Consider the following 26,603-nt stretch of genomic DNA (forward strand, 5'->3'; position numbering starts at 1 on the left):
CAGTGTCTGTCTGTAGTTGCAGGTGTCATACGTTATTGTACCATTGGTCAGCTTTTCCTTTATGTTTTTTATATGCTGACACGCATTTGAGTCGTTGTACAAAGTATTGAAGAATCACCTATTGTCCAGCTATATCCTACATGTGGGGAGTTTCAAATACCACTGTATGCTGTTTTACCTAGAGCTGGGCATAACTCTATCGATCGTGAGTTGGCATTTTTCTCTTCTGTGTTGTCCGTGACACCATCCCTAACGGTTGTGCACTATTGGTCTTTCTTTTTGTCTAATTCCGTCTTTCATATCAACCACTGAGGACCTTATCAAGAACCTAAGAAGACCTACCTAAGACCCACTTTTTGTATTTTCAGAGACTTGCCTTTAAATTATCTCCTATTCTACCTAGCGCACCCTGTATTTTTGTTGTTTCCTGTTCTCGGAATTACTGAAGGGTTTGAGGGTTGCCCTTCCCCTCAGGTGTGCAGCTCCATTCACCTCTGTGATCAGTACTGTAGCGCTGTTCCACCCCAAATTATATCTCTCTGTGTTATAGCAACATACATGCCTAGCAGTCCCTGACTAAACTGGAGGTTTTACTGGAGCGATTCTGGGGAAAACTGGAGGTTAACTTACCAGACACCCTGCCCACAGCTAATGATCGGCAGCTGGTGGAATGTGGTTGAAGTGGCAGACTGAGAAAAAGGCTCTTGCTACTATCATCACGTACCTACCTTGGCTAAGGGTCACTCGGTGCCTAGCCTTAACATGCCACCCATATCTGTGGAGGTCCGCTAGATGCGTCTTCTGTGATGTTTCAAGGCACTAAGCAGCCGCCCGATTGGGAAAGAATCAGACACAGTGTGTCTCCGAGTCTGCAGACACAAGGTGATGGCTCTTGGTCAGACCTGGGGCTGGAAGGATGACTCTACCTACTGCTTCCATATAGGGGAGGATCCAGAACCCAATCTTGAGAGGGGCACATGGTTATTTATAGAAACAATCCAGGCACAATAACCACTACAGCTCACTGTAGTGATTATGGTGCCAGGAGTGTTGTGGCACCCTCCCAGAGTAAGTAGTCAAACTGTTTAAGAACAGTTTGACAACTTATCTGGGGTCTGTCAGGGTAGTTGTTAGGATATATAGTAGGGAACAGGGGCAGTAGTGTGTGTGATACAACATGTGAGGGGTTTAGTGTGTGTGCATGAGGGGTACAGTGTGCATGAGGGGTACAGTGTATGTGTGTATGAGGGGTGTAGTGTGTGAGAGGAATTCAGTGTGTGTGTATGAGGGGTGAAGTGTGTGAGAGGGATACAGTGTGTGTGTGTGTGTATGAGGGGTGTAGTGTGTGTGAGGGAAACAGCTTGTGTCTATGAGTGGTGCAGTGTGTGAGAGGTGTAGTGTGTGTATGTTTGGAGCAGTGTGTGTGGGGGGGTACACTGTGTGAGTGAGGGGTGCCGTGAGTGTATGGGGGCAGTGTGTATATGGGGGACAGTGCGTGTGAGTGATGTGTGCTGTGTGTGGGGGGTTCAGTGAGTGTATGGGGGGGCAGTGTGTGAGTTAGGAGTGCAGTGAGTGTATGGGGGCAGTGTGTGTATGGGGGCAGTGTGTGTGAGTGAGATATGCAGTGTATGTTTGTGTGTCTGTGTTTAATGGGTGCAGTAAGGAGTGCTGTGTGTGCGTAAGTGGGCATTTTATTTTTTTAATAACAAAAATGATTCATTTTACATCCCCCCCCTCCCTTCTTACCTTTGCTCAGGGAAGGGGGACATTTCATGCAAACCCTGGTGGTCTGGTGGAGAAGCCCTGGTTGTCAGGTAGGCGTGAACTATCACGAGATTCGGAGCATTGCCATGGCAACCGCGGAAAAGCTCCGACCTTAGGCTGAGCTCCATCGGGTCTTCTTTCCCTCCCCTGCCGGCTGTCAGCAATGTGGGTTGGAGGGAACATCTCGATCTCCCCTCCGGTCCGTGAAGGCACATAGCAGTGCTGGCGCTTAGATAGCGCCGGCCCTGCCGGGGAGAGCGGAGGGGATGCAAGGAAGAGAGAGCGCAGTACTATTTTTTCGGTGGGGGGGAATTGCCCATTGCTCCCCCCTGGATTCGCCACTGCTTCCATAAGTGAACTTTCCCTATACTACCATATGCTACCCACTAAGGGGGTTGGCCTACCTTATAGGCGCAGATCCACTGTCACTGATGCAGCAGTCGTTTGGGCTCTCGTGTTCCAAATCTGCAGGCCTCTAGTTCCAGTGGAATATTATTGTAGTTGATCTTGTTTTACTTGCTTACTTATTAATTATTCATCCTGCAACAGTCATGTCTATCTTAGCTACCTGTTCCTATGTTATTATTAGATCTTTCATTCAGACATGCCTGTATCACTCATGATATATATGCAGAAAATGTTGTTCTTCCAATGCACCACAAAAATAAAGAATGTCAAAAAGTTGCAGTAGTCATTAAAATCTCCCCTTGCTTTCTAATCTGTCTCTAAGCATTGTATGCAAAAGTCACCTCCCTCGAGCCGCGCGGTCTGACCACTCCACGCGGCCACCCGGCATGGCATCTGTAAATATAATACTTACCCTTCAGATGCTGCCGAATCGCTACAGCCAATAAATCGTTCTTAAATAGAGTTTAGCTGCCCATTCTTAAAGTGAGCACATTATCATTGCGAACCTAATCTGTTTTGAGCCACAATGATGACGTGGACCAATCAGAACACTAATTAAGGCTTGCTTTGGCCACTATTCTTTGCTCTATCATGGTTTCTTGTTAGATCCTCATTTAGTGCTCCTAGAAATTCCCTTGTCATTTCCTGTGTTTGACCTTGGCTTTGTATTTGACTTGTGATTTCTGGCATCCTGACCCAGCTTCGTATTTGACCTACGGGCAGGTAAGTGCCAAGGAAGGGGGGGGGAATGCACAGGTACTGCTCACCTTCCCAGCACGTTTCCCACACAACACACACACTGCATCTGCATACACTACATACACTATACACACAAGCTGCATCCACTATACAAACACACACTACATACACTACACACACACTACATAGACTATATATACACACACTGCATACCGTACACAAACATACATTGAATACAATACACAAACACACAGTGCATCAGCTACACACACTGCAGCCACTACACACACATTTCAGCCACTACACACACACTGCATCCACTACACACACACACACACACATACACACTGCATCCACTATACAAGCACACACTGCATCCACTAAACAAGCACACTGCATTCACTATACAAACACACTGCATTCACTATGAAAACACACACTACATACACTATACAAACACACAGAGACACACATACATGTGTGTCTGTGTATCTGTATGTGTGTTGGTATTTCTGTTTGTATCTGTGTATCTGTTTGTGTGTCTGTTTGTATCGGTGTGTCTGTGTATCTGCATGTGTGCGTCTGTATGTGTGTGTTTGTATCTGTGTGTCTATCTGTATGTGTGTCAGTGTTTGTCTGTATCTGTGTATGACTGTGTTTCTATGTAACTGCATGTGTGTACCTATATGTCTGTGTATCTGTATGTGTGTATATGTGAGTATATATGTATATGTGCATATATCTCAGCATTTCGCCTACATTAGACACAAATACAACCCTGCATTCAAATTTTAACACTACATACAAACACACCACCATATTCAAAATCCACACTACAGTATATGCACGCCTGCATTCAATTGCCAATACAAGCAAACACACCCGTAAATTCACTCACACATACTCCATACAAAAACATGCTTATATTCAAACACACAAACACTGCTCAGTGCTAAATACATTAAAAAAATAAAAAATACAAACACTGCTCAGTGCTAAATGCATAAAAAAAAATGTGGGTGTTTTCTAAATTTTAAAGTTGGGGGGAGGGGAAGAAAGGAGGGGGTGCCAAATATAGGATCCTCCCCGGGTGCCGAATGCTCCAGGTACGCTCCTGCAGCCACCTGCTCTCTCTGCCTATCAATAGCAGCCATTCCCCTCTCCCTATATCTAGCAGCCACCCCATCTCTCTCCCTTTCTCTGCCACTAGCAGCCATCCCTCTTTGTCCCTTGTCACTAGCAGCCATCTCCTATTTCTCCGTCTCTTCCTATCACCATACATCCATCCCTTCTCTCCATCATTCTTTCCTCTCTCACCATTTTCTCAGCACTCCCAACCATCCCTCCCCCACTCCTCATCACCCCACCCATTTCATTCTTCACACCATTATCCCATCACTCTATTCATGTCTCCCGTTCTCCCCATCCAGTTATCCCTACTGAGCCCGGAGTGGCCATTGGGCAAACCGGGCAAATGCCTGGTGGGCCGAGATAGCTGATTTTCTCACTGACCACCAGGGATCAGAATTCTCTCTCCCCACCCTGTCCAAAGGTAAGCCTCAAGGAGAGATGAAAAAACTTAAGAGTTTTTTTTTTGAATTATTATTTCTCACCCCCATATATTTCACTTAATCCCCCTCCCACTACTGCACCATCCCCACAACACAGTCCCTATCTTTCCATCACAGCTAATAACCCCCACTACTGCCTCTATCCCCCACATTACTGCCCCTATCCCCTTCACAACTCCTATTCCACTACTCTTGCACCATTTCCACGTCACAGCCCCTACCCCCCCCCCCCCCCTCAGGCACAGCCTCTCTACAGTTTCTATCCCCAGCTACTGCCCAACCCCCACCACAGATCCTATCCCCTGTCACAGCCCTATTGCTCACATTACTGCCTCTATCTACATCACAGCCATTATCCCCCAGAACAGCCTCTCTACGGTTTCTATCCCCAAATACTGCCCAACCCCCATCACAGATCTTATCCCACCCCCCTATGCCTCACATTACTGCTCCTATCCCCATCACAGCCATTATCCCCCAACACAGAAACTCTACAGTTCCTATCCTCCACTACTATTTAAATATATGGTATATAGTATATACCGTACCTATTGGCAACTTCAATGCAGAGCAGTAAAATGTACACTTTCTGGGCTATTATAGAAACAAACAGAAATGGATAGTAAAAAAGGCACACATTGGCAATTTACAATCTTCTTTATATAGCCCGTACCCTTAAACACAGCCCCTATATCTCTCCCCCATCACAGCTCCTATTGTGTTAATTTCCTGGCAGCCATACACAATTCTGAGGAAGCTGCAGGTAAAACGCATAAAGTGTTTGGGGGCGGGGGGGGGCGGATTTCTTCCTTTGTCCCAGGCAGCACAATGTCTTGGGCCGGCCCTGCCTTCAGTGGTCCATTAAGGAGCAGTTAAATCTGATGGGCATAATTGCAGTAAAATAAAAAATAAATAAAATAAAAAAAGATCAGAATAACGTGATTATATGAAAGCACACTTGTGAGGCTATTGGCTTCAATATGAACTATTTTTGAACTATTGAAAAGTGAATTTCAAATAATGTTAGGTAAAATAATGGAACTGAAAGGGCAGGTAGTTTTTTTTGTTGCAGAGAAAATAAAGACAGGGACAAAATATGGAACGGCGTAATTGTATAGAATAAAAAAGGTGCATATCTAGGTAGGACAAGAGGCAAAGCATGGCATGAAGGAGGTTAGAACAAATATGGTGGGAGAAGTGGAGGGATGTGATATCTGCACAATTCCAGTCTAGGCATTAAGACACTATTTACTTGCTGCACAGATGAAAGTCTATGACAAACAATATCATGACATTGACGCCTCTAAGTAACTTGTAACATATAAATTCTTCACAGAAAATATCAAATAATCAAGTAATAATAAAGGAAGCAAGATTCGTTATATAGGTCTAGTTTTTTTGTTTTTTTTTTAATAATCATGGCTGTCTTATTGTGGGCATGGCTGAATTTAGCATAGGTGCATTTTGGAATTCCTAACTTAAGGCCAAGAATTCCAAAAACGTAGTTACTATTACCGTGTCAGGCTCCCAGCTGCCATCTTTAACAGCTGACATGGAGATGAGATCATTCTGCATATCTAACTGTACACTTGAAATCTGATAACAGAAGGCCTCCTTCAGGAGAAGCAGAGTTTTCTCAATTTAGAAATAAACATAAACACTTACTTCACCAGGTTTCCTAGACATATAATTATTATTTCAGATTTATCTTGAACACTATTATAAAAGGAATGTTTTAAAATAAAAGAATTTAAATTAATATAAATTTGATTATATGACACATTTATGGATTGGATTTGGAAATGTGTCTATATACAAAATAATTCAGGTTTTTTTTTTTTTTTTAAATAATCTTGTATCACAATTTTCAAACACGTAAAAACATGACGCTGAGCTGAAACATTAAACCAGAAATAAATAATAAACAATAAAATTAATATATACAGTGAACAAAATTATAAACGCAACACTTTTGTTTTTGCCTCCATTTTTCATGTGCTTAATTAAAATCTAAGACTTTTTCTATGTACACAAAAGGCATTTTGTGTACATAGAAAAAGTCTTAGATCGTTGAGTTCGGCTCATGAAAAATGGAGGCAAAAACAAAAGTGTTGCGTTTATAATTTTGTTCAGTGTATGTATATATATATGCTGCCCTGCTAGCCTCTTAAAGAAAAGGTAAAAAGTAAATATATTTGAATAAAACAAATAAAGAGAGTGCTCTTATTCCGATAAACTAAATCTACATCATTTTCAGAAAATATATAAAAATGTGTCAATTATGCACTCAAAAGCACACCAAACAAAAATACTACATAAAACATATAGAATCACCACATAAAATTGGTAAATAAGTAGTAAATAGTCCAAAACCTATAGTATAAAGGCCACAGATTAACAAAATGCTTGATTAATGTTGCTCTAATGGAGAATGCTTAATGTTGCCTCAATGGAGACCAAGCTCTCAAATGCTGCAAGAGAGCTCCCACTTAAAGTGGTCCTACCACATTTTTTTTTTTTAGCACTGGTATGTTTCCGAAAGTAGACCCAGAGAGACTGGACAATTGTCTAGAATAGTGAGTAGATCAGGTCCCAGGGTCAATAATGGTTAGAGGGACTTCAGCAGGCTTGAATGAACTGATGCATAAGCTGAGAGCCAAGAGATCAATCTGAAGACAGATCCGCTTTAACAATTACTAAAGTCTTTAGGTAGTAAACGCCAACTGTCCTTTTGACCCAAAACAATGCTGAAAACTGCTGTTTTAAGATATATAGTAATCATGTCCCCAAACTTCTGCTAGAAGATCAATCTAGACAGCAATGTCCTCTACGACTGTTCTTCAGAGGTCATGTGGTGTATGGAACAGAAGCATGCTGCATGCTGATGTCCACCTGTTTTGTCACAAGGTTGACTTTATCAAGACATCCAAAGCAAAATACAATAAAATGGATGCTCCACTGCTTAAATAGCTCTACCCTACAACACTGCCCCTAACTATTTTCAAGAACTACCATTAAACAAAGGTTATTTAAAACAACCCTTACTAATAGTGGTCTCCAATGTGAATCATGAATGGTCTATATTGTAAGGTCCCTGGCTATCTTTGTAAGAGGTACTGAAAGCAATAAATTGGAGCACACAGGCAGTTCCCTACTAATTTCGTATCAGTGTTTATACCCATATACCCTTCTGTCTAAAAATGTGCAAATATTCTAATTGCTTGATTTATAAAGTGCTCTGGATAAGAACTTTAAATAAACATATAAGCAAACAAATGTGTGTAGGAAATTTTTCAGTTAAACTGTTTTGTCCAAAAATATATAATTAACTTCGGATTCTTGACAATTACCACTTTTGTGGATAACCACGTGCATGTTCTTGGTTTTTGCATTATGATGAGAAGCCGTTAATACGTGGTTCTAATAGAGATGCAATAATGGTAGCCTTCTTTATCCTCATTTACACAAAAATCCATTTTGTCATTGATTCTGAATGGCAATTTATGTCATTAGCCATTTTGCCCTAATTTGTACATAAATTTAACTATTTGCATTTTAAAGAGTTACTTTTACCCCCTTTTGTTGTTGTTCTATGCAATAAACTCGGTATATTACCTGTTCATACTTAAAGTGCTTATGCTTATACTCGTGCACAGTGTTTTTACATTTTCTCATGACTTTCTATAACCAGCTCTTTTAGTTTATTTATCACATAAAGCTAGGTCATGTTTGGTATTTCACAATTATGGAATTTTTATTACCGTATATATAGTCATTATTATTAAAACTAACAGGGTTATTTACTAAACTGAGAATTTAAAGTAAATTTCAAATTTAAGACCACAATAGCCGAGCTGCTTCTAACTCAGCTACTTTGGCCATAAAGTTTAAATTTACTTTGAATTCTGACTTTAGTACCGTAATTAACCTTGCAAATGTTTAAATTGGGAAGAAAAAGAATTGTGCTAAAAGGGTATTCTAAGACTTTAGTAATTAACTAGCAACCTTCTTTTTTGTTCCATGCATAGGTTATGGTTTTTAACTGCAGTACGTAATTAGAAAACATTGCTCAAGCTATAAGCTCATCACCTCAGTGAAGAAATGCTCCCTTCCTTTCAAGTGCTGGTAGTGTGTGTGAATGCTGCTCAAAAACAAACAATGAATGAACTGTCAGTAAGCTATTAGCAACTGCCCTATCAACTCAAGCTACAATTCCAGTCATCACATCCGACCAATGAAGGCTTTAATAAATGCTCGACTGCACTCCCCATAAACCTCTGCTTGGGGAGAGTTTACAGCAGAAGCTGCAAACCTTGGAGATGGGCAGCAAACACAGGGACTTACAAAGTGAGAATCTATATCATTTTATTTGTTTTGAGCTTATTTTCATAATTTTTCAATAGTTGACATCTATTGTCAGCACTTACCTCTGACGAAAACATATGCACTGTATTGATCATAATAATCTCCCATGACAGCTCGCAGAGTATAAAGGCCTTCATCCTCTTTGTTGAGATGAGTCAAAGTCAATGTGGCACGTTCACCGCTCCAGTGCGTACTGGCCCATTTGGAAGGGGAAACCAGAACTCCTGAAAATTGGAAATAATGTTTTCATATTTATTGCGCACCATGCATGGCAAAAACCCCAACTACATCCGAGTAGTTTAAAAGAGAACGTACGGCGATTCACGCAGAAATGCTGCACATACACACTCCTACCACCATGAGCATGTCTAAAAGCAGAAGTGGTCATGTTGTGTGAAGTAACCATTTAGGTAGTCCCACAAATTCAAATTATAAAAATGGTATGTATGTTATTGAGTTTTCTCCTCTTATCCTTTTCATGCTATCGAGGGCATTAATTCAGAAACAGGTGACCATAACTTATACTAGCAATTGATAAATAAATTCTTAAGACCAGTAAAAAAGTAAGTTCCATAGTTTTTCCATTGCGTTACAGAAGATTTTGTGCAGATTAGAATAGATTTCTTGGAGGTGAAGTAAAATGTTAGCTACAGCTACTATACCTCTAAAATCTAACTCCTTATCAAACAAGTCAGAAAAATATTAATATATTATATTGGTAGAATAATTGCCTTTGCATTATTAAGAAAAAGATTTTTACCATTTCTGTACCACTGAATCTCTGGCTGAAAGCGCTTTATGGTAGGGTGAATGATGACTGCTGATCCCAAACTCAATGTGTCTCCCTCTTTACCAAAAGATACTCCAAATGAGTCCATAAAATGAATATCAAATTTAGAAGCAAAGCCATATGGAGTGACGCTAACTATCAGTGGGAAAAAAAAAGAACAGAGAAAAACAAATTAGGCAAAATTTGACAGCAACTGATACAGTTCTATAATAAAGAAAAGACAGGATTTTGTACATATAGCTTTCAGATTATAAAATATTTATAAGACTTAAGAGTACAATAGTTTTGTTTTTTTCATAATTAATGATATTAAGATTAAATACACCTTCCGGTGTCTGCTGAGGTTAGTAGGAGTTACAATTCCAGGATTGAACTATTTCGGCTGCCGTTGTAAAAACGGATACCTGGGATTGGAACTCCCACTAATCTCAGGCAGACTTTTATCAGACTGCAGATTGTTGATCTGAAAATTGTTACTGATTCACTACAGGAAATAATTGCTATATATACATATTAATATGTATTTGATGCATCCCCTTAATTAAAATGAAAAATCATAAGGACATTCTAACTATAATGATCAAGCTCTCCAGATTTCATTTATTTCATCCATCCTTTTCACAAGTAAACTGATACAAGTTCTATCTGAGGAGCCACCAATTTTGTGATTGGCTTGTGTAATTGGAGTAGGAAGAGGATGTCCATGGTCAGGAATATCAGGCAGCTAAATAAGTTGTGTGGAGCTAAGAGAATGTTTCTTCTAATGAAAAACTTACCAATTCCACTCCATTACTATTCATCATATTGGTACTCTCGAAACAAAAAAATATGTTTTAGAAGCCTAAAAATTTCACTATTGAGCTGACGCTGCAAATTTCCTTACAAAAAATAAACATGTGTGACCTGTATCCCATTGAAATGTTTTAAAAACTATATTTTGATTGACTGCTTATTGAGCCATGGCTCACCACTATTTCAATGGATTAAGCATATTTGAATTGGTATACAAAGTAAAGTATAATGTTTCAATTACCCACGGATGAGCGGAAGTTCATCCATCCCATTGTACAGCTCTACGGAATCTGATGGTGCTATATAAATAATAAAATAATAATAATAGGGGCACTAGTTTTTGTTGCAATACAAAGTAAATATAGAGAAGTTTGATTGCCCACTAACTGTGCCTACGCATTAGGTTCTCTATGAGAAGCATTGGATTTGAACCCACCGGAGGTGGCATGTACTTAGGGACGTTGGTGGGGCAGTAGAGGTCAGGAGCACAGAGGGAACCTTGGTGCTGGAATAAGGTAAGTAAAACTTAATATTTTTTATTTATTTTTTAAATTCTGCATAACAGAAGATGTACAGTATACATCAAGGAAAGTTCAATACATTGGGCATAGATATGTATAGATATGTCTGCACATTTTGAAAGTATAGAAAAGTGAGGGGAACATAAGGAGTCAGGCAACAAAGAGAGAACAAGTGGTATGAACTAAGTATGGTCATTATAGAGCAAATGAGGACGGAACATGGTACTGTTTGATTTATCAAGATTTATCCCCATGGAGGCTCCCGTAGAGGTAAAGTGAAAATGAGATAATTGCTATGAGGAATGTAGGGCAAAAGAACAACTAGAAAACTGAGACAATAGGGCAGGTCAGTCCCTCACAGTAAAATGTGAACAGGTTGCCAGTTATTGAAGAGTATCCTGTCCCCAAGCGTGTTTTATAGCATGTCCACCACGAGCAGAACATATTTTGGCATCAGGGCGGAGTACTGCAGGCCCCCATACCCAATAGCGGGCAAGCTGATATCGAAGAAGGGTAAGGTCTGGGCTCCCTTCAAGTTGTCCGACATTCCGCTAACTATCCCGACTTCTTAGGCCTTCTGAGCCGCAGGAACCGAGATTACCAAAACCTTGCATCGTCCAGGTGAGTTCTCCTGTAGTGGGGAGTGTTGGTGCCAATCTTTCTTTAGTTTTCTCCACAAATTAGCAAATGTTCTGTCCTGTTTAGCCAGAACATTGAGTGGTTCCACACTTGGACTTCCGATACACGTGGTGTCCGCCATCTTGGGTAATTCACCGAATTGCATCTCTGTCCGTGCCACTTCGCCCCGGGGTAGCCTCTCATGGGGGGGGTCCGAGATCACCCCCACTGGTCCAAGGGGGGGTAACGGGGCTTATATGCACCTTAAACTGCTGCTGCCCCCCCCCCCCCCTCGGACCGGAAACTGGCTGCTTTTCAATCCCGTCGCGCACCAGGCCGCAAGTTCTGACAAGGGGAAAGCAGGCTCCCATTGAGTAGCTGATTGCCACACTGTATACCCTCTATCAAGATGAGTAGTTTAGGTGCCGTTGCTTTCCCAGATTGAATGTGGAAGAGCTGTAGAGATCTGTTTTACAGGTACATGTCTCACCTCCATGATGGTCAGGCGCCGCCTCCTAATATTTATTTAATTGCAAGGGATAGTGATGGGTTCCTTCTTATTTCCCAAATAAGAGCTGTGAAGCATCCATAGCGCTACTCAATATCTGCTATTGCTAGAATAAAGGATTACCACCTGCCAGTAGCTTCCGTTTAAAATAAAGTAATAATCTCACAAGATTGAAGAATTCTTTGAAACCAGCAGACCTTATCTGGAAAGCCTCAGAGAGGCAATTTTTATGACCCCTTACACTACATCACTGTTGCATTTTATTTTATGTTATTTTGTTAGATTTATTTTGTAAAGTGAAAAGTATTAAATTACCTATTAATTATATTTGTATTTTTTAACATAAAATATATTTTCAGGTACGTTTTCAGAGATTCCATATGTGTTTGGGGAATTTTCATTTTACTATTTAGTAAGACTTTATAATATGCTATTGGAAACTGCCCAGCTCAAACAAGTAAGTTTATCCTGGGCAAGTATGTTTTCTGGTAGTTATGAAGGGAATTTTAAATAATGATAAATTCATATTTTGTTTTACTTGCATCGTTCAAATGCAGTAAAACCATATGTTTTGTAACCTAGTCATTCCCTACCAACTACTGTTTTTTTATTCCTTGGAGTTAACTTTTTAATGATAAAAAAACAAACAAAAAACTTTGAGATAACTGTATGTGTTAAACTGTTTATATCTGTGTAATGATTCTAGTTCTTTAGTTTCACCTCGGGTGCAACCGTGATTTTTACTAATTAGCTGCAAATACAGTTACATGTAGCATGTGCATGATATCACGTGGTAAAATGTGTCCTCCTGTGTGGGAGAAAAGCTCATTGTGAACACTAGATTATTATTTTTTTATTAATATACTATAGACTGTTTTTTTTCCTGGAAATTTTTGAAAATTGGAACTTACAGCTAAACGGAGTGAATGGAGGTGTTAAAGGTGTAACGTCCAAGTCCCCTTTGTATCCTGTTGGGAAGAAACAAAATATCACAGAAAGAAACATAAAGTAAATGACTTTTCAGGGACGTGAAATAAGGGTTTGAGATAGAGGAGACTATAAGAATATGAGAAAAGATGTTTTGATAGTAGAGACGATAAGAATAAGATTAAAAAAATAATAATAATATTAAACCACTCCTAGAATATGAAATAAAGTTTTGCAAACCTACTCTTTACCACGAGAGACGCATACGAGGAGACCTCCCCCTTTACGTTCAGAGCAGATGCTTGGTACTGAGCTGTGTCATCAAAATCACATCTACAATAAATTGGAAAAATATATAAATATATCAAATCTAGCAATGCTCAGCAGTTTTAATACAATTTCTAGGTGCCTGGGTAAATGCTAAGGATCGTACAGTACATAGTAGTAGGCTTCATTACATCCTCCTCTGATTTAAAGGAAACTATGGGGGAAAAATATCTCATTATACTATGCTTTAGATATAATACATTAAATAATATACTTAGAATAAATTAATAAAAAAAAAAAAAAAAAACCTTTACATTTCCCTGAAGATACTCTTTAATATACAGGTTCACCCTTCCCTAACCAGGAAGAGATGCTCCAACAAAGAGGTCTTTGGAGGTCTATACTTATCCCAAAACTTCTATCCATTAGGGATTTATGGGATAAGTAATTTATCCCAAGGAGCAGTTTCACTCAGCACATACTGTGGCTGTTATCAGTTTAAAACACAGTGATTAGTGAACTTTGTGAACCTGGTTCAGGGCCAGCCCATCCATAGCCTGCAGTGGAGCCATGGCTCCAGGCGGCACTCTTACAGGGGCGGCATTTTGCTGACCCTGCCAGTAGCGGGCCGGCGGCTCTCTAATTAGGCGAATTAGGTGACCGCATAGGCGACCGCGAGTTAGACGACTGACCATAGGGCCGATTGTGTCAGTCCGACACCAGGGCAGATTGGAGAGGCAGCGCACTGGACTACCAGGGATCAAAGACACTGGACCACCAGGGGAAAAATTAAAGGAATTTTAAAATTGCAATCCCCTCCCTCACTGTCACCCCACCCCACTGTGTTACACCCTCCCTCCCTCAGTCACTCTGCAACCCCTTCCTTACTGTGTCACCCGCTCCCTCTCTGTCACTCTACCACCTGTCACCCCCTCCCTCCCTCAGTCACTCTGCCACCTCCTCCCTTACTGTGTCACCCCTCCCTCTTTCCGTCACTCTACCACCTGTCACCCCCTCTCTCACTCTGCCACCCCTTTCCTCCATCACTCTGCCACCCCCTCCGTCCCTCAGTAACTCTGACACCCACTCTGTCACCTGTCACCCCCTCCATCCCTCAGTCACTATGCCACCCACTCTATCACTCCCTCAGTCACTCTACCACCTGTCACCCCCTTCCTCACTGTGTCACACCCTCCCTTACTGTGTCACCTCCTCCCTCCCTCAGTCACTCTGCCACCTGTCACCCTCTCCCTCCTGCATCCACTATACACACACACACTGCATCCACTATACAAACATACACACTGCATCCACTATACAAACATACACACTGCATCCACTGTACATACACACACACTCTGCATCCGCTATCCAAACACTGCATCCATTACAAAATACACACGCTGCATCTACTATACAGACACACAATACCTTCACTATACACACTGCATGCATTCCACAGACACTGCAGCCACTACACAAATACACACTCTGCATCCAGTACACAGACACTGCATTCACTACACACACTGCATAACATAATGGATGTGGGCATGTTTTGCTTGGTGTGGTTTTGTTGGGGATGGGGGGGCAGGTGGGGGCATAATTTCATCCTTTGATCTAGGCGGCACAATGCCTTGGGCCGGCCTGGCCTGGTTTATGCACCAATCAGTAGAATTTGGTCCGTGGCTCAGTTCTTCTCTCCTAGGAGATGAGAGACTTCAGCAAAACTTGAACGAGATTGATCTACCTAACCATGAATATCAATAACTAGGCTGACTGTTTGACAACCAGCATGGGTGAAGCTACATGCTCCATAACAAAGCTAATCATGACAGAAGATAATGAGCATTGTCATATATTACTGCAGGGACATGTACTTGCACCATAGCCACTTCAGCAAGCTAAAGTTGTTCTGGTGCCTATAGTCATCCTTTAAAGTAAAAAGTGTTCTTCATCCTTAAATTACTGAAACTTCGACTAAAAGCCAGGTAATGTAAACAAACTCTAATCCCTGACTTTTTGGAGTTCTGCATTGACTGACTAGTTTGGACTAGCCCAAAAGAGTATGTAAGGGGTGTTCCAATGCATTACCTAAAACAGGGCTGAATTATACAACCACTCCATTATGATTAAGTTACCTACATGAATTTACTCTAAACAACAATACCAATGTAAATGTAGTAGTTTTGGTGCATAGGTGCCCTCTGTTTTTTCAGACAATGTAAAACATTGCCATTCCTGAGAAATGGCAATGTTTACGTTCTCTGAAACCATGTCATCTCTATGAGAAGCATTGGATTGGTTAAGATTAGAGCAGGGGTTCTCAACCCAGTCTTCAGGACACCCTACCAGTCCAGGATTTGGGGATTACATGGGTGTGTCTAAGATGTTTAGAAAAAGGGAAAGAAAAACCTTAGACTCTAAGGTGTTTTTTTTTTTCTTTTTCTAAACACCTTAGACACACCCAGGTAATCCCTAAACCCTGGACTGGTAGGGGGTCCTTGAGGACAAGGTTGAGAACCCCTGGTGTAGAGATTGGACAAGAGAAATAGTCGATTGGACAGAGATCATCAGATTGATAATCTCACAAAAGTCTTTTCCAATGTTGGACTTCAAGGAAGTTTAATTGTTTTGTTGGGTTTTCCCCAATTTTTTTCAATTTAAAATCATGGAACCCATTAACCTAAATAGAGCAAGGAACACTCTAATGTTAAAAATAGATATATTTATTTTTCATGTAAGAATGTTCCAAAAATGTGACTGTAATGAAGAGTTTTGCCTCTGTCTTTAATCTTATGAATCTGTAACACGTTATATAGGATAAATCTATAGAAACCTCAAAATGATTTACTGAAATGACAGCCCAGTTATTGGGTCAGCAGTAAAATATTCCATCATTTCATTCACCAGTGCCAGCTGCAAGCTCTAAATTCAAGACCCACACTCTGGAAGAATTTATTACTGAACCATAAATAGAGCTAAGATTCAGTTGTAGCTTAGCAATTAAAGGCAAAACAATAGATAGTGACCTCTACCAAAAGCTAAAAACATTTTTGCAGGTTAGGCAGCTAAGCACAAGTGCCTACTCTCACTACAAATATACATTATCCCTTTTAAAAATATATTTAAATATAGGTTTATTTATTCATTCTACATGGAAATTGCATTTATTTTTTTATTTGTGGAGGTAGAAAATTTACTTCCCAGCATCTTGGCTCAAACAAAAGAGAACTGTTTTTTTTGTGATGGGAATTGTGCATCTACCGCCAGCAGCCACAGCAGTGGTGGACTTACCAGGGTAGCAAAGGGTGCTACTGCCATCGGGCCCAAGAGATCTGCCAATCAAGAGGAGCCCAGGCCAGATGGAACTCCCCCCTTGCAAAATCGTTATTTAATATTACAATCACACTCAACCAGCCCTCACACACAATCACACTTAGCCAAAGCCCACACACAATCGGCCAACCTTCACATACAATCACATTCATCCACACATGCACATCACACTCAGCAAATCACTTCAATCACACACTGCCACCACACATATCCTACACTACAATATCTTATGGTGTAAGAGAAGGTTTTGCCTGCTGATAGTTTAGGCTGTCACTATTTGACCTTGGTCTGCCTTGTTCTCTGGTTCTGCTGTAAACAGTAGAGCTTTAATGAAATGCTCCAAAACTGCCAAACATTTATAGTAATGTTGCTTGCTGATGCATCAGTGTGTAGCATGAAAAAATAAAAAATAAAATATTTCCAGTCTTCAGTTAAAAATAAAATTGACAGGCCATAATAACTCTACCTGTATAAAAGATACAAGAATAAGGCTAGTTACACAAAAAATAAGTTATTGCATGCCATAGCATCAAATCCCAGGTTCAATTGTTATTCAGTTGTAAATAGAATTACATAGCTGATATTCCTACAGGTGATAGAGTGAAAATGGGTAACATTCAGAGATGAAAGCTTAATGCATATCATACCTAGCGTGGTGTTAACAGTCATAAAACTTGTCATGACTAAGCTCCACACTGGGTACTCTATCACTTTTGTGAATGCCCGCTTTGTGATATTTTTAATTGAATTTGAAGGTATTATTTTGTGAAGTTCCATGCCCTCCATCTTTATATTGTGGAGTGTTATCTTTTTTTAAAAATCCTTTGTTGTTACTTTTTTAGAAATGTAAAGCCTAGTCAATTAATTTAAGAAATGCAAAGTAAACTTTCAGGATTTTTCTAGATCACTTTTGGTTTGCACTCCGGTTCACATAGGGCTTGTTGTGTGTGTTATTTTGAATCAAACAGGTCATAAATTAAACCCCTTAAGGACACATGACGGAAATATTCCGTCATGATTCCCTTTCATTCCAGAAGTTGTGTCCTTAATGGGTTAACAGTATCCGATTACCCACTCACAATGTCTAAATTACTTACTTGGAAATCTCCAGTGAGTGCAGACCGTACCCACTTTCGATTTTGTACTTTTCTGGATGAACTTGATCATCGATGAGCACATTGTTCTTATACCTAGATGAAGAAACAGGGCAGGACAACAATGGTTTGCAACAGGTTGGTGCTTTTTAATTATCCTATGATTAAGAGTTCTCATCGAATCAATAAGGGCTTCTTTCTTTCAAAAGGTATACCTCATCGGTAGGCCACGTGCTATTTGTGGAAGATGTAATTCAATCCAGACGAAGTCACACTCTAATGTTAGAAAGGAAGTTCTCCCTGGTATAGTGTGCTAATATTTATGGAGCCTACAGGTGGATAGATTTTCTAGATTTCCAGACATGTCTTTTTAAATGTAGTCTAATTGTTTAAGCACACACAATTTAAAGACTATCACTTCACATATGATTTATGGTGCATTGCAATGACAGTCTTCACAAACAAAGCAATATTTCATTGATTCTTATTTCACAAATGCCACTAAGATGATGATGCCTGAGTTTCTGCTTTTATTGTTTTTTTTGTGCAGAGGATAATTTCTATCAAAGTCAAAGGTATTCAGCCAAAATGTCAGATACTGTTTAAGGTTAGATCACAAAGAGTCAAACAAATTCACGACAGGAGAACAGATATGTCACTTACCAAGTAACACGTGGCTCTGGCCATCCACTAACTGTGCAATGAAACTTGACGTTCTGGGTCTCCCAAATGGTATGGGAACGGATCTTGATGACAAAGACGGGAGCATGCAATAACAAGTCTTCATTTATCTTTCTGCGATATTCTTCAGTCTTTTCTATCTGAAAAAATATGAACGTTTACTTCAGCTAGAAACCTTGCTTAAAAGTTAAAATGGCTAAGGAAAGAAGCATATGGTTTTGTGGAATATACTTGTATTCACTGTAGTAAAGCAAATAATTTATGGGGTACATGTGCATGGGTGGAATACGTGGAAATAGTTATTGGTTAGTGGTTATTGATTGATTCAGAAGTATATACTATGTTTTTTCAATAGCTGAATAAGGTATAAAGCTGGAATACCTATATCATTTCTTAGTATCTGACAAAAACCTGGTGAAGAAGAGATCACAACTGGGAACGAGCTTATCTTAGGTCGGACATTAGCAATTTTGCTTGCTGGCAAAAATTCCCACAAAAAGGAGCAGACGTTTGCACAACTGTAACGCCATGGTAAAATCAGTCTGGCCACTATCACAATCCTGCGCATTCTCATTTATAATGATTTGTGAACTTTGCCCAGTATTGCGTGTTTCTATTCAACACAATCACAATTCAAAAACTTCTTAAGAATTTTCTGACAGTAAAGCAGCTGAAGTGAGAAATAGTCATCATGAAACTTGGCTCAATTTTTGTTGTCATCTATAATTCGATCTTGAGATTGTTATGCAGAGATCGTGTGGTTAACTACACATAAAATAAAATGTTCATGGCTTTGTGATTATAGCACAGTTGTGATGGTGGTGATGATAGGTGACATGTCGGATGTTTACCTGTTCCAAATCAAAATTTATATTTTTGTGTCTTCCGTTCAGCGTGTTCTAAGAGGACATTTTGGATGTACTGTTCGTGTGCATTAGCTTATCAATTTCAATAAGGTATATTAGTATAACAGTGCTTATTTGCAGTTAATTTACTTTAATTAAAGTTAGTATTTGTGTATGTTTATGTTGTCACATAGTGACACGGTTTTTGTTGTCATGCACATTGCTCTATTCATGCACATTGTAAAATTTTGATAATTTTTTTTAAGTACTCGATTTGTTAAAAAATGGTGGTTCCTTAAGATGGAAAGAAATGTATAAAGACCCTTTGTGCAGAACTGATAATGCAGAAATATTCCTGTTTGTCAGAAACATAGGAATGGCGTGATTGTGATCCAATCAACATCGGTAATAGCTCTTCAGCAGTCGTAAAGCGGTGAATAATTATCAAGCAATAGATTATCATTGAGGACGATATTGGGTAGATTTTTGCTCATTCAAGGTTAGCAGTTTGAACATAAACATAAGAACCCCATTAATGAAGTGGTTTAGGTGTACAGAACCTCTTTCATTTTTCGGACAATGTGAAACACGGGAGACTCAGAGAAATTGCAATATTTACTTTTTGCTTTAGGTACGCCTTGGGTGAATGTCAGGTTGCCAGCCACTAGAGCAGCTTCCTCAATGAAGAACTGATCATCAGTATTGAAGATCTCAAAAAAGGGAGAGTGGCTGCTGAGTGTAGAAGGTCATGGTGCTGGATTATGGGCACAATTAAGGTGTTTTCTTTTTGCATTTGTTTAATTAACTTGGGACAGGGGGTGGGGATCCTAAAATAAAAAAGGAACACACTTAACTTGAAAATATTGTTTTTAATGTTTTTTTACTTTCTCTTCACCAAGGTCTAAAAATTGACACAAGACATAAATCATCTATTAGAACAATAAAATTAATTTTAAGAACCACCATCTAATGATGGCTGATGGCTTATGAAGGCAAATACAATTCATGCAAATGATTTTCTGGGTTCACTTGAACGCCCTCTTATGACACTCAATGTTCTTAATCTTCTCCCCTCATTTTGTGGCAGCTGAACATTCTCACATTTCTCCTTTTTTAACTTGGCAAGTGAGAGGTCTAGTCGAAGGTGTGAAATGTGTAGGACCTTGTAAGAGTTACAATTATGTAGCCTTGCACATAGCATACATAGAAATAGAAAGTCATTTTTAGATAATTAATAATCGAGTCAACTGGTTGAGTTCCAAGTCATGAAAAATATACCCCAGTCAATATGAAATACTCTATTATACGATCATTATGCTAAAATAACCTACAATGTGAAATCTCACATATTGGCAACATTTCTGATATACACATAAATTATTGTCTAAAGTAACAAAAATACGGAATTAATTCCGGAATTTATTGCATGTGGGATGAAAGCAAGTTGAGAACAAACCAGCAGTTTTTTTATATATATATATATATATATATATATATATATATATATATATCATCATTATTTGTAAACTGTTGCAAGCAAGAAGAAAGATTGGATATTTTTGTTTATGAATGATTGCTACATGGCTGTCTCTAATGAAAGTAAGATGGCTTCTCCCTGTTTCCTTGTATTGGTATTGGTTCTAAATTATGTCAGCATTACAATTGTACCCATGCATCAGTAATAATAATATGATGGGCTTCCTTGACAGTCCCCCCAGTCCTACAGGCATAATGACGTAGGGACAACATTTCTCTTTAATATGTGACATTAAGAAATAAAAATAAGCAGGATTTCAAAGAAAATGTGTGACCAATCTGGATATATTTCTTCTTGTCATAATCCTAGTTTCTATCACAATGGTGCCACCTTCAGGGCAACGTATGAGCTAAAGAGGCTATCTATCTACATAGAATAGCATTGAATCTAGATGACATAGCTGTTAATATGACATAAACAATGTTATTAACAATGAGAATTGTCAGGAATCCAAATTGAATTTAACATTTAAGGCCAGAAGAGCCAAACTGGAAACATTTGCCAAGGCAGCAATTCATCCAGTTCAGCTACTTAAGTCTTAAATTTGAAATTTACTTTGAATTTCTGCCAATTATCTTGTGTACACGTGTCTTGTGTATCCTGTGTACACGTGTAGTGTGATAAATGTCACATGCATTAAGCATTGCATCTCCACACAGACTAAAAATGAAATAATTATGGCAATAATTAATTCTTATACAGAGAGGGTAGTGGACACATGGAATAGCCTTCCAGATGAAGTAGTAGAGGTTAACACAGTGAAGGGGTTTAAGCATGCACCGGATAGACATAAAGCTATAGATTTAAGATAATGCCAGGGACTAATGAAAGTATTTAGAAAATTGGGCAGACTAGATGGGCCGAAATGGTTCTTATCTGCCATCACATTCTATGTTTCTACATTACTGATTAGTATTCAAAGGGAAACATGCACACAATGCAAATAGAATGCCATTTATGGTTAATGAAGGACATAGCTTAATTTACAGTTAGTGACTCATGAAAAGCATAAGTTTCTAAACACCTTTCTAGACAGTGAGAGACAGGTTCAACAACCCTTAGTCAATGGTTGGCTGTGCACAAACTCGATGAAATTCATTTAAATTACAATTCAGAAAGCAATGGGGGCTCCATTAATTGTGTACTGTTCTACAAATTTTAGAAATGTTATGTAATTCAGTGAGGCTATTCCCTAAATTACCTTAATCTAAGGTCTGCTTAGCTATTTCACCATTGCAACTGCATGGATGTCCAACTTCTTAATTTTACCTACAATAGGGGCATCATTGCTTCCATGTGTATGGTTGGTGTGTTTGTTGTAGTGTAAATGTCTATTATATTTTAGTTTCCTCTGTGGAATCCAACAACTCAGGATAACAGAATAATTTGTATGTAGTTATTACAAATCATATTGAAATCTATGAGACATTTATGATATAATGTAATACTAACAGTAATAATAAAACATTAGCACTGTAAACAGAGCTCGGAGAGCAGTATTTAAAAAGCAAACGATAGCGTTATTACGGTGTCAAGGGAATTGTCACAAAATAATTAACAAAGTAGTCATAGTTCACTGGCAGCTATAAAATACACACTTTACAGAATATCTACTGAATGTAACAAAATCACAGCTTCAAAAATTACCAGAATTGAATCAGCCCCTCTGTTACTCAATCTCAATGAAAACAGTGTATTACGTGCACTAGCAGGACTTTATAGGAAGCCTGACATTGGAATTACTTATATTGAAGGTCAATACACACACAACATGGACCAATGACCAATGGGAAAAAAAATTGTATTCTTTCAAACGACATTTTCAAGGCATTTACTGAAGACTCAAAACAATCCACAGATGGCAGCCATGTACATCAGACGTACATTATAGTATAGCAGTTGCGAACTGAGGGATTGTAAGGTACCCTTAGTCTGCCTCATTTTGGGCTAGTGGCCTAATTTAAAAGGATGCCATCAACCCACAATGTTATTTCCAACTGTTAAATATGGTTGTGTAACTGCCAAAGAACATGAAGTCATATTGCAGAACTAGATGTATATAAATGGAACTGAATTTCTCATTTGGATTTAGAATATTCAGAATTGACAATGTGATCAGCCATTTTCACTGGATTCCAGTGTTTACTGAATAACGCCATAAGTATTATTGATGTAGAGTTTTGTTATACACTCTCACAGACCAACAATATGGAGCTCCTAGAATAGAGGGACATTAGGACAGAAAAGAGAGACAGAGGAATTTGTGTCCAAAGTAGATACTATCCATTCTAAATAGGGACACTTTTGGATTATGAACATATTAGTATATAATGTCATATTGTTATGCTGCTTAGTAAGGTGATTTATGGTAGTAAATTAAACAAATATGAAAAAAACAAAACACTTTACCGTCTGTTTGAGTGAAAGCTCCTCTGCTTTTTCTCGTATTGTCAGATTCCGTGACTTCTTCTTATACTGTTCCGAATGAGCAGATGATGATGAAGCCACCCTAGACACACTAACCCCCTCTCCAGCAGAAAACAGATTCCTACGGGCGACATAGCCAGCTGTCTCTTTAATTCTATCCTCTTCAGTATCGGTTATTCCACTGTACTCATAACTGTAAGAATAAAATAATTTACACAGTTTCTTTAATTTGTATTTGGAATATAAAAAGCATACATAAATATTAAATTATTATAATTTGCACCTATTATAATTAGTTTCTGCACCTTAATGCATTCATTTACTGTTTTGAAACACAAATATTTGTGTTCAGCAAAGTCTCCTGAGTATAACAGTACCCCTCAAGTACAGGTTTTATGGTGTTTTCAAAAGTTACAGAGTCAAATATAAGGCTTGCGTTTCAGTTTTTTCACAATGAAATTCGCCAGATTGGTTACGTTGGCTTTGAGACCGTATAGTAGCCCAGAAATAAGAAATACCTCCATAATGGCATACCATTTGCAAAAGTAGACAACCCAAGGTATTGCAAATGGGGTATGTTCAGTCTTTTTTAGTAGCCACTTAGTCACAAACACTGGCCAAAATTGGCTTTCAAATTAGTTTTTTTGCATTTTTCACACACAAACAAATATTAACGTTGGCTAGTGTTTGTGACCAAGTGGCTACTAAAAAAGACTGGACATACCCCATTTGCAATACCTTGGGTTGTCTACTTTTGCAAATGGTATGCCATCATGGGGGTAATTCTCATTCCTGGGCTACCATACAGTCTCAAAGGCAACGTAACCAAACTGGCAAATTTCAATGTGAAAAAACTGAAAAGTGTAACATGCTATATTTGACCCTGTAACTTCCCAAAACACCATAAAACCTGTACATAGGGGATACTGTTTTACACGTGAGACATCGCTGAATACAAATATGTGTATTTTATTGCAGTAAAAGCAAACAGTATTATGACATTCACAGTTAGAATGTCACATAGAAGCCCTGTTTCCCCTGAATAAAATGATATATAATAAGTGTGGGTGCATTTAATATGAAAGAGGTAAATTATTGTTGAACAGACATATAGTCAAAATCTGTGTGTCAGGGTACCTGAAGCCTCTACCTCCGAAAGAGGTAGAGACTTAGTAGTTTACTCCTCCAGCAGGTCGGCTTCCTCCATCCCTCGCGGCTCCCCTAGACACTCTCACGCCGGCCGCGAGGGATCCGTCTCATTTTATGACGTCACGCACGCTGCCCGACGTCATGACGTCAGTCCGGACCGATCTGTCACTCAAGTGACTGGAAGCCACTCAGGACTCGTCGGAGGCGGGCATACTCACTGTAACCAGGGTATTTAAACCTGTTTCTCCCATTCACTCATTGCCCTGTCGTGGTTCTAGCCTGTCTAGTCACACAGTGCTCTGGCTATTTCAGTTATTCCTTTGGTTCTGACCCGGCTAGTTTGACTTACTCTGTTTCCCTCTGGTATCCTTGACCCGGCTTGTTCCTCGCTCACCTGTCCTCTCGTTCCCTCGACCTCGGCTTGTTTCTGACCATTCTCTTTACTCTCCGTACGTTAGTCCGGCCATTCTAAGGTCCGGTATACGTACCCTGTCCTGTTTGTACTTTGCGTGTTGGATCCCTGTCCCGATCCTGACATTACGACAGGGCCAATGGATCCTGCAGGTACAAACAGTCAGGTTGGTCCCTCTGATTCCAGGTTTGACGCCATGGAACACAGAATGGACCAGATGGCACTAGCACTACAGGCGCTATTATCTCGTGCCAATTACCCCACCTGTACGTTATGGTGGTTCACCGGAGAAGTGTCGTGGTTTTTTGAACCAGATTAGTATCCACTTCGAACTACAACTTCGCTTCTATCCCACAGATAGGGCGAAATTTGGATTTATTATCACCCTACTCATTGAGAAAGCTCTGAGATGGGCCAACCCACTATGGGAGAATGATAACCCATTGGTATATAATTATAATGCCTTTGTAGCTGCATTTAGAAGAACTTTTGACCCTCCTGGTAGGAAGGTTAATGCAGCCAGATTACTGTTGCGCCTGAGACAGGAGAACCGAACACTTGTGGATTATGCACTAGAGTTCAGGTCTCTGGCGGCAGAAGTCAAGTGGAATGAGCAGGCTTATATAGATGTATTTTTGAACGGGCTATCAGATATTATCCTTGATGAGGTTGCTACTAGGGAGCTTCCTGAGAATTTAGAGGACTTAATTTCGTTCATTTCTCGTATTGATGAGCGTTTAAGAGAGAGACAGAACACTAGAGAGAGGAACTTCAGACCTGCCTTTAAATTAGCTCCTACATTTCAAAGTCCTGATTCCAATACCTCACTGTATCCTGAACCTATGCAGATAGGCAATACTCGCCTCTCTGAAGAGGAGAGGCAGTACAGGAGAAGGGAGGGTTTATGTATGTATTGTGGAGCCAGAGGCCATTTGCGTCTGAATTGTCCTACTCGCTCGGGAAACGCCCGCACCTAAGTTTCTCTAGAGGACAGGCCTTGGGTGTTTCTATTTTGTCCTCTACGCATAATTATAAAGATCACAGGCTTCTGCTACCAATTTCTTTAACGTGGGAGAAGGGAATGCTAAAGACCATGGCCTTGATAGATTCCGGAGCTGCTGAGAATTTTATCGACCAAGTCTTTGCTACTAAACACACTATCCCATCCCAGTTAAGGGATACACCCTTGGCCGTTGAGGCCATAGATGGTAGACCTTTACTTGAGCCTGTTATCTCTCGTGAGACTATACCCATTAACTTAACTATTGGTATCTTACACGAGGAGAACTTATCACTTATGCTCATTTCATCTCCTTCTGTTCCCATAGTCCTGGGCTACCCATGGTTAAAGAGACATAACCCTATTATCGATTGGGAATTAGGGGAGATAATCTCATGGGGCCAGGGTTGTCAGGAGAGGTGTTTACGCAGGGTGTCTCCATTGGCTATGATTAACACACCAGATAGTTCTACCCAGTCTACAGGGAGACAGATACCTCCTCTGTACATAGACTTAAAAGCAGTGTTCGATAAGAAGAACGCTGATACACTACCCCCACACAGGACCTTTGATTGTAAAATTAATCTTTTGCCCGGCACCATGCCCCCCAGGGGTAATGTATATCCTCTATCCATTAAAGAGAATTCTGTTTTAGAGGAGTATATTCAGGAGAATTTAGACAAGGGATTCATTAGGAGATCCTCTTCTCCCGCCGGGGCTGGATTTTTTTTTGTTAAAAAGAAGGATGGCTCACTCAGACCATGTATTGATTACCGAGGTTTGAATAAAATAACCATTAGGAATGCCTATCCGATCCCCTTGATTACCGAGCTCTTTGATCGGCTAAAAGGTTCTAAGATTTTCACCAAGTTGGACCTCAGAGGGGCAT

General features: G+C 39.6%; 1 protein-coding gene across 3 annotated transcripts in view; it reads right to left on the minus strand.

Moving 5' to 3' along the window:
• Nucleotides 1-26,603, minus strand: part of MYOM1 (myomesin 1) — a 114,049-nt gene that overhangs the window by 48,545 nt on the left and 38,901 nt on the right. For all 3 annotated transcript variants that reach the window (XM_063451514.1, XM_063451513.1, XM_063451512.1), the window contains 7 exons: nt 23,136-23,346; nt 18,327-18,484; nt 17,667-17,759; nt 13,208-13,296; nt 12,948-13,004; nt 9,568-9,732; nt 8,870-9,031 (listed from right to left, as the gene is read on the minus strand). In XM_063451514.1, coding sequence (XP_063307584.1) covers nt 8,870-9,031; nt 9,568-9,732; nt 12,948-13,004; nt 13,208-13,296; nt 17,667-17,759; nt 18,327-18,484; nt 23,136-23,346 — 935 coding nt within the window. The remainder of the gene's footprint in view (nt 1-8,869; nt 9,032-9,567; nt 9,733-12,947; nt 13,005-13,207; nt 13,297-17,666; nt 17,760-18,326; nt 18,485-23,135; nt 23,347-26,603) is intronic.

This window comes from Pelobates fuscus, chromosome 4 (genome assembly GCF_036172605.1).
Source record: "Pelobates fuscus isolate aPelFus1 chromosome 4, aPelFus1.pri, whole genome shotgun sequence".
NCBI classification, from domain to species: domain Eukaryota; kingdom Metazoa; phylum Chordata; class Amphibia; order Anura; family Pelobatidae; genus Pelobates; species Pelobates fuscus.